Below are 9500 nucleotides of genomic sequence, written 5' to 3'. Positions count from 1 at the left end.
GTGTGTGTGTGTGTGTGTGTGTGTGTGTGTGTGTGTGTGTGTGTGTGTGTGTTTGTTATAGACTACCATTTTGAGCAAGTTTCAGCTTGGCCACAGAGTTCACTTCAGCTAGGACAGGTGTCAGGACTTGCTCTTGACTCAGATTCTAACTTGGTCATTTTTCACAGAGGTGACCACCACTGGGGAGCAGAGTAAGTTTATTTTACTTAAGTTATAACCATTCTTCTCTTAAACAGCTTTTTCAACCAAAAGAACACCAAAAAACCCTCTCAGTATTGTTGTGTACTCTCAGTCTAATGTAATGCCTTCACCTTACTGGCAAAGAACACAGATCTCGTATTAGCGATTAAATTTCTATTAATTGTATAACAAAAAAATACAAATAAGTTTTAGTCTTGATGGTTCAAAAAATTACTATTATAGTTAAGAAAAGCATTTAGTGTCTCCTCAGACCGCAACCTTTTTTAGTCTAATAGGATGCCAGTTACCAGTCATGTCTAAGAAATGAAGAATAGGAGGAAAGGAAGCTGAAAAAGTGATTTTTACCAGTAGATTGTAGGATGAAAGGATAAGTATGAGATAACACAAAAAAAGTGCATAATAGAAGTCAGCTCTAATCACTTTTTTGTATAATGTGATGTGGATGACAATTTACTTATTAAACAAAAATACTTTTTGTTGCATTTGACGTCTAGAAAAATCACCACACATTGTTTTTATAAAAATGCAAAAAGACATTCATGTTTTTTTTTCTTTGTTTGTTTTTTGTTTTCCAGCTCTTTTAACAATCAGGCAAGATACCAGCAGAGGTCCCTAGGACCAATTCAGCAGTCTGCCATTTTAGTTGTGGATCCATCCAAGGGCAGTATCTTGAAGGCTTCTGGCAGAAACATGTAAGTGATACAGAGCTTTTGTGTTTTTTTGTTATTGTTTTTTTGTGTGTGAATTAGAGTGCCGACAACCAGGCATCTCAAACACAGTCATAATTGTCTTATAATGAAGCATTTCTCTGATGTTGCAGGTTTTTTTTGCCTCATGGAATAACAGCAGACAAAGAGAATAATTACTGGGTGACTGATGTGGCTCTTCATCAGGTAAGCTGCTGTTTTTGTAAGGTGCATTCTCAATGAGTGTGTATAGATTGCACTTCATATTTGCCAATAAATTAAAAGATGGAGACATTTTGAAATTGTATATTACCTATAAGAATAAGGTTTGAGGATTACGTATTTAAAGCGGATGTTGTATCAATTAACTTAGTTTAAATGACCACAAATGCAAAAGGGAAAGTTTAAGATGCTTCACTTTGTATACTCATCAGGTGTTAAAAGTTAGCAGTGATGGCAAAGACAAAACCTTGATGGCATTAGGAGAGGCCTTTATACCAGGGAGTGACAACAACCATTTCTGCCAGCCCACTGATGTGGCAGTTGACACTGAAAGTGGGAACATCTTTGTCTCTGATGGTTACTGTAATGCCAGGATAATTAAGTTCTCTGCTGATGGCAAATACCTGTCTGAGTGGGGTGCAGGTATCTCACCAGCCACACACACACACACACACACACTCTGCAAAGCTTGGATATTAGCCTAGTTGCTACAATGCTTAAACCATACAAGTAGTAAGAAGTATTAGACACTAAGGTGACATCTCATAAAATATAATTTCTTTATTATTCTGCCACACAAGTTTTTGTGGAGATTATAATTAGTTATATTTGTGTTAGCTGTGGAGTATACATGTATCAATTTCAAATGCAAAGCTGTATTTGCAAACATTGCTGTTTCTTGATTTATGAAACTAACATAAATAGATCCAGAAGGTTAAGAGATTACTGCTACCATAGTGTCTCCAGACACAATTTACATTATTTTAACCTTGTCTTATTTTTTGGACTATAGGCTCATCAGACAGGAGAAGGCGAATACCTTTTCATATTCCCCACAGCCTGGTGTTACTTCCTGATAAAAAGGAAATTTGTGTGGCAGATAGAGAGAATGGACGCATCCAGTGCTTTATAGCAGAAACTGGAGAGTTTGTCAAGGAAATTAAAAAAGATGAATTTGGAGGGGAAGTGTTTGCTATCTCCTACAGCCCTACTGGGGGTAAGTTTACTGAATACTCAGTAGAAGTCAGTAGTCGTATTGTTTCCTCTTAAGCTTGTTTTCTTGCTGCTTACTGCAATAAGCTATTGTAAAATATATTTTTGTGCATACCTTCTGCAGTTTTTTTTTTACTTTTCAGTCTAAGTGGTGTCCTCAATATTTATTTATTTTTTTAATGTTAATCAATGTTCATCCTTTGTTGTGTTAGGTCACAATGACATCCTCTAGCAAAAATATGTAGATCCGGTGTTTACAAGCTTTATGCGTACTTGGAACTAATATCCTAGATGCATTCATTTTAAGAGTTCTTTTTATTTATTTTATTACTCAACAACTCTCTTCCTGCTTTACATGTATACATGCTTAACAATTCGTGTGTGTGTGTGTGTGTGCGCGTGTGTGTGTGTGTGTGTGTGTGTGTGTGTGCGTGCGTGTGTCTGTCTTTCTTCTATGTGAAGATGGCTTGATTTTTGCAGTAAATGGGGAATCGCTATCTCGTCCAGTTCCAATTAGAGGTTTTGTTATAGATTATTCAACCAAGGATATTTTGGACACCTTTAGCCCTAACAAAAAGGTAAAAACACTTTTTAATACAATCAAAGGTTCTTTCCCCCCCAAAATGTTCTAATAACAGGTCTCTTAAAATCAAAAGCCTGCCTGCGTCTGCTATTTTAAGATCTCTGTGGAAGTACTTCTATTTCTATGTCCCCTTGTACCTGTGCCTCTGGTTCTTCTCTCCCAAGTATTCCTTCAACTTGATTTATGTTTTTGTGGGAAGTGTAGGCAGTTGCTGGAAGGCAATTATGGTGAATGGTCAAAGTGATTAGGGAACATTGTCTAAAAATATTTTAGTGCATTTTGAGCTATCAAGACATCATGCTACAGATCTGACATCAAGAAGGCCGCTGCAAAAAGGAGTGAAACATATTTTTCATGTCGCTGTGTGACATGAAGGAAGGACCCTTCATGTAGCCAATTGGTGAGTAATTTCAAGCTAGAAGATGAGAGTAACACAAGCACTTTATCTCCTGGTGAAAACGTTAGCCCTTAGGTTGTACAGGCGCTGCTTAAATTCCTAGACATGGAGCAAATTCTCCCATCATAACCTCCCCAGATTGTGTAGCTTTGCTCTCAGGTCCAGGACATATTGAATTTGTCATTTTTCGCTGGGCTTGGACCTTCCTCCCAGTTTTCCTTAATCAAGTCCAACTTTAAAATTTTATTCAGCCGCTCCACCAACCTGTCAGTCTGAAGGTGGTAGGCACTGGTCCAAACAGATTTAATGCCCAGTAATTCCTACAGCTCCTTTAGTGTGCAAGACATGTGCCCTGTGTGCCCTGTTCAGTCATGATCTCTTTCGGGATACCAACTCAGGAGATTACCTGAAAGAGCAACTGCACGGCCTCAGGACATCGTGTTGCATAATCCATCAGAACTAATACAAAGCCGCATGCACTCCAGTGAAATGGCCCAATGAGGTCCATGCAAGTGCACTTGAACATGACCTCCATCAATAGTAACGAGAGCAAAGGGGGTTTTGGAATGGCGGGATTTTTAACTATCTGACGCTCCAGGCAGGATGCACACCACCGGCACAAATTCGCCTGGATGCCTGGCCAATAAAATCAGGCCATTATTCGCCCCCAAGTTTTGTCATTACCCATATGCGAGTGTCACGACTTACTCGATAAATTATTTAATACAAAGCATGTGTCTACATGGCTTCAGGGCGCACAAAGTTACCATCAATTTCAATCCCTTGGTCAAAAGCTCAGGTGTAGGGTGTCGTCACAAGCCTGCTCTAGTGGAAATCTTCCGTGGGGTGAATCATCCTACTCTTCCCCGGAGTTGGTTTCAGACAACTCTGCATTTGTGGCTTGCAAAAGTATTTGGCCCCCTTGAACTTTTCCACATTTTGTCACATTGCAGCCACAAACATGAATCAGTTTTATTGGAATTCCACGTGAAAGACCAACACAGAGTGGTGTACACGTGAGAAGTGGAACGAAAATCATACATGATTCCAAACATTTTTTACAAATAAATAACTGAAAAGTGGGATGTGCGTAATTATTCAGCCCCCTTAGTCAATACTTTGTAGAACCACCTTTTGCTGCAGTTACAGCTGCCAGTCTTTTAGGGTATGTCTCTACCAGCTTTGCACATCTAGAGACTGAAATCTTTGCCCATTCTTCTTTGCAAAACAGCTCCAGCTCAGTCAGATTAGATGGACAGCGTTTGTGAACAGCAGTTTTCAGATCTTGCCACAGATTCTCGATTGGATTTAGATCTGGACTTTGACTGGGCCATTCTAACACATGGATATGTTTTGTTTTAAACCATTCCATTGTTGCCCTGGCTTTATGTTTAGGGTCGTTGTCCTGCTGGAAGGTGAACCTCCGCCCCAGTCTCAAGTCTTTTGCAGACTCCAAGAGGTTTTCTTCCAAGATTGCCCTGTATTTGGCTCCATCCATCTTCCCATCAACTCTGACCAGCTTCCCTGTCCCTGCTGAAGAGAAGCACCCCCAGAGCATGATGCTGCCACACCATATTTGACAGTGGGGATGGTGTGTTCAGAGTGATGTGCAGTGTTAGTTTGGGACAAATGGGACTTCTTATGGTTTTCTGTTAACAATGGCTTTCTTCTTGCCACTCTTCCATAAAGGCCAACTTTGTGCAGTGCACGACTAATAGTTGTTAGGTGATTCCCCCACCTGAGTGTAGATCTCTGCAGCTCGTCCAGAGTCACCATGGGCCTCTTGGCTGCATTTCTGATCAGCGCTCTCCTTGTTCGGCCTGTGAGTTTAGGTGGACGGCCTTGTCTTGGTAGGTTTACAGTTGTGCCATACTCCTTCCATTTCTGAATGATCGCTTGAACAGTGCTCCGTGGGATGTTCAAGGCTTGGGAAATCTTTTTGTAGCCTAAGCCTGCTTTAAATTTCTCAATAACTTTATCCCTGACCTGTCTGGTGTGTTCTTTGGACTTCATGGTGTTGTTGCTCCCAATATTCTCTTAGACAACCTCTGAGGCCGTCACAGAGCAGCTGTATTTGTACTGACATTAGATTACACACAGGTGCACTCTATTTAGTCATTAGCACTCATCAGGCAATGTCTATGGGCAACTGACTGCACTCAGACCAAAGGGGGCTGAATAATTACGCACACCCCACTTTGCAGTTATTTATTTGTAAAAAATGTTTGGAATCATGTATGATTTTCGTTCCACTTCTCACGTGTACACCACTTTGTGTTGGTCTTTCACGTGGAATTCCAATAAAATTGATTCATGTTTGTGGCTGTAATGTGACAAAATGTGGAAAAGTTCAAGGGGGCCGAATACTTTTGCAAGCCACTGTATACAAACAGAAGGCTAATGAGAAAAGTGAGAACACACGGGGGACACAGCTGACAAGAATTAACATGACACCACAGGGCAAGTAAAACTAGACACACCAAACATGAAAATGTAAGGTGACAGGGGATTTCTTTAAATCACCCTGTAATTCTTCAGCTAAAACACCTGAGTTAGAAAACACAAAGACTGCACTCGTCTTTACACGCGTGGGCAGTCACTTCTGAGATCTGCGGCTGGCCACTGCCTGCATTCTTTATTTATAGGTCTTATATCTGTGTGTGTGTGTGTGTGTGTGTGTGTGGTGTGTGTGTGTGGTGTGTGTGTGTGTGTGTGTGTGTGATGTGTGTGTTTGTTAGTGCTGGTGCTGTAAAAATAACGTCACTCAGAATCAGCACATGCACACTTAAGATTATAGCTTCGGGTTATTTCCCTTTTCTACATCTGTTCTCTAAAAACGGGAAGTGGTTTTAGTAGCTGAATAAGTTCATCACAAAGTTATTAGGTGAAAAGTCACATAGACATGTAGATTGCTTAAAAAACAGAAAAACACATTTCATGAAGCTGATCAAATTATATAAAAACAAAAATCTCTTGACATAAGGCCTGCATGACAAAACAGGAAACTGAGGAACATGACACGGGAGTGAAGGAGAGGCAGACGAGAGGAAGCAAAGGAACACGAAAGAGCACGAGGGAGTGTGAGAGGAGACGAGAGAAACATGACAGACTGGGGAAACATTGATAAACATCACAAGCAGGGGGACGATAGAATGAAACATGAGAAGGGAAGGGAAACCAGACACAAGAACTCAGACAAAATATACAAAGACTTACACACAGAGAGAGACATAAAGGGCAAAGACAAAAGAGGCAATCTATAATCAAAAAGCTAAACAAAACCACGTAGACACTACAGAATAAACTCAAGAGTAATAAAGTGGAGCTAAACATAAATAACAATACAAAATCAAAACACAAGAAAACTTAAAACACTGGGTCAAATGACCTAGGACCAGGACAGTGCAGACACTACACTGTCATGGTCGCATTGTCACATAATGGCCCAACAGGTTATTAAACCCGGGCCAGTTCCCGGAATCAGGAAATGCAATAAGTGCGAACCAACTGCAGCTTTCACTGTATGCATTTTGCCCTTAAATTTAATAAGCAATGGCACTGTAGGATACTACAGTGAACATCCCCGTGAACACACCTAACCTTGAACCACTCTGCCTCCAACAATGCCCCGGGGCCACAATATCATTGAAAGAGTGAACAAGAGTCAGTTTGTTGAAGAAAACCTGGAAATGAGCAGATTCAGTTCAGCTTCTATTACCATGATAAGAGTTTAAGTTAATGCTTTTCCTGCAATAGAAAACTCTTGAGTTTCCGTCATCCCAGTGTTAACAAAATTTTAGCTAAATCTGTTTGCAGTTGTCCAAAGTATTGCGTACATTCTGAACCACACAATAATGTGTGTGGTTCACACATTACTGTGTGGACCACACAATAATGTGACCCATCTTAAACTACTAAGAAGTTTAATGGTGGGTCATTATGTTGTCTAGAATTTAAGTGACTTGTATTTCTCTTTCAATTGCAGGAGTTCAAAATGCCTCACGATATAGCTGAAACTAGGGATGGCAGTGTTTTTGTTGGGGATGCCAGCAGCAAATCCGTCTACAAGTTTACAACAGAGAGTAAGTTTATCTTCATCAAAATAATGCTGCCAACTTTTAATTGTTCTAGCAAAATCTATCATACAGTATGTTTGGGTATTAAGTCCAATTTTGATTGATTAATTTATTTTGGACTTATAAGACTTGAATTATTGTTGCTTCTTTGTTGGCTTTGCAGATGAACAGTAGTACTAGGTTGTATACATTATTTTTTTTGTTTTAATTATTACCTTTTATTTTCAAGAGTTGCATCATTCTGTCAAGAAAGCTGGAATTGAAGTTCAAGAACTTGAAGGTCAGTAATTGGATACCTGGAGGCAGCAGGTACATAATCTTTGAATCCATAAGGGGCAGGCAGCTATTCATAACAGTGAGTCACAGACATTTAAGATGTGACGTCTAGTGATGCCTGATGGAATAAATAGTGATTTGAAAAGAAAATGGTTTTAAATTAAAAGTTTCCTAACTTTGAGGCAACCACTTAAATTGAGACCTAATGAGATCAAAGGAAAATGTTGACTGACACTTTTGGCATAGGAAACTGGAATGTGTACTAGCAACCAATGCAAGCAATGTGCAACGAGTGAATCATATCACTCGCTCACATATCACAATCATAGTGTATAGATGGCACTTAAGGGGGGTGGCTGTAAGCTCAGGTGGTTGAGCAGGTCACCGACTAACCTGAAGGTTGGTGGTTCAATCCTAGTCTGCTCCAGTCTGCATGCCAAATATCCTTTGGCAAGATATTAACCCCAGGTTGCTCTCTCTTTGAGTGGAGCTCAGAGTAGAAAAGCACTATATACGAACCAATCCATCTGCATTGCCTTAGCGCAAAGGATAATGTCTTCTAAGGTATATAATCTCATTTATTCATCCATCCATCCATCCATCCATTCGCTTCCACTTATCCTTTTTAGGGTCGCGGGGGGCGCTGGAGCCTATCCCAGCTGTCATAGGGCGAGAGGCGGGGTACACCGCGGACAGGTCGCCAGTCTGTTGCAGGGCTAACACACAGAAACAGACAACCGTTCACGCTCCCCATACAAACACGGGGAGAAAATGCAAATTCCACACAGAAAGAGTTGAACTCAGGACCTTCTTGCTGTGCAGCAACAGTGCTAACCACCGTGCCACCATGCTGCCTATAATCGCATTCAGAATACAAAATTCATTGCCTATATGGGATATTTTTGAATATTAATGTCAGATTAAGGTCACCATGTAGCATTGCTACAACCTTTGAAGAATTCCACAGCATGACATGACTGCTTTTGGACATTCTGAAACAGTGTTAAGGTGATATCCATCACACTTACAAGAAAGGAAGTTTAAGAATTCCAAATAGTGAAATTGTCAGGGAAGGCTACAAGGCAATCACAGAAAAACTGTGAAATCGCTTTCCTTCACCTATGTCTTGCGTTTTCCATTAACTAGGATGCCCCTCTTTCTTTCAACAGCTATATACCATTTTTTAGACCTGAAATATTTATATATATGGCAAGGATTTTTTTAAAGGAATCAAGGAATTTTTCAATCCAGTTCAATTCTATTTATATTACACCAGAATGGTATTTGTGGCTTTTATTGTTTTATTTCTTTAAAAAGGACTGTGCAGTTTAACATAGTCCAAGTACAAAACATGAAACTGATGTAACACACATAAGTTTATAGCTATTGCTATCCTAGTAACAACCATTGTCCCTTGTTGGTCTTACAATCACAATACATACATTTTACAATAAAACATATATTTTCATAAAACCAAAATACATCATAAATACAACTACAATTAATAGACAATAAATGAAAAAACAACAAAAGCAATAACAAAAATCATTACGTAGTTGGAAGCAGTGTTGGGCAAGTTACTTTGAAAAAGTAATTAATTATAGTTACTACTTCTTCAAAAAAGTAACTGAGTTAGTAACTTAGTTACAATATTCTAAAAGTAATTAATTACTTGAAAAGTAACTATTGTGTTACTTTAAAAAAAACGTTTAACCCTCTGGGTCCAGGGTATAATTGGCCATTTTGAACTACTTTTGGTTTTCCCTCCACATTTTACCTTTAAAAACTATTTACTTTGCCTAGTTTGGTATCATCCTTGTCAGCACAACCTCACATGTCTGAATTTACAGTTATGTTTTCATTTTGACATACTGTATTAAAACCCCTTAGCAGTCCTACAAATTTTGCCTAAAATTTGTGAAAAAGGCATATCCAAAATAAATTGCATGCTGCTCTTGAACCATTTGGAGTATATGCATGGTTTTGGTCTCTTTTGAAAGGAGACAATCTGTAGTTTGTTCCTGAGGTGTCAGAATCACTTTATGTCATACTGCTATTGAGTAATA

General features: G+C 39.3%; 1 protein-coding gene across 6 annotated transcripts in view; it reads left to right on the top strand.

Moving 5' to 3' along the window:
- pam (peptidylglycine alpha-amidating monooxygenase) overlaps positions 1–8065 on the top strand; it is a 44938-nt gene extending 36873 nt beyond the window's left edge. For 3 of the 6 annotated variants that reach the window (XM_014340329.2, XM_014340328.2, XM_042228836.1), the window contains 8 exons: positions 62–191; positions 777–893; positions 1022–1094; positions 1322–1532; positions 1903–2106; positions 2565–2680; positions 7068–7164; positions 7388–8063. In XM_014340329.2, the coding sequence (XP_014195815.1) occupies positions 62–191; positions 777–893; positions 1022–1094; positions 1322–1532; positions 1903–2106; positions 2565–2680; positions 7068–7164; positions 7388–7446 (1007 nt within the window). In that variant the 3' untranslated portion in view covers positions 7447–8063. Of the gene's footprint in view, positions 1–61; positions 192–776; positions 894–1021; positions 1095–1321; positions 1533–1902; positions 2107–2564; positions 3086–7067; positions 7165–7387 lie in introns of those variants that run through there. The other 3 variants (XM_014340330.2, XM_014340331.2, XR_006055457.1) reach the window with 2 other exon arrangements.
- Positions 8066–9500: the final 1435 nt, after the last annotated feature.

Source organism: Haplochromis burtoni, unplaced genomic scaffold, assembly GCF_018398535.1.
Source record: "Haplochromis burtoni strain Fernald_Lab_line unplaced genomic scaffold, NCSU_Asbu1 Contig_356, whole genome shotgun sequence".
Taxonomy (NCBI): domain Eukaryota; kingdom Metazoa; phylum Chordata; class Actinopteri; order Cichliformes; family Cichlidae; genus Haplochromis; species Haplochromis burtoni.
This window is presented reverse-complemented; position numbering and strand designations above follow the sequence as displayed.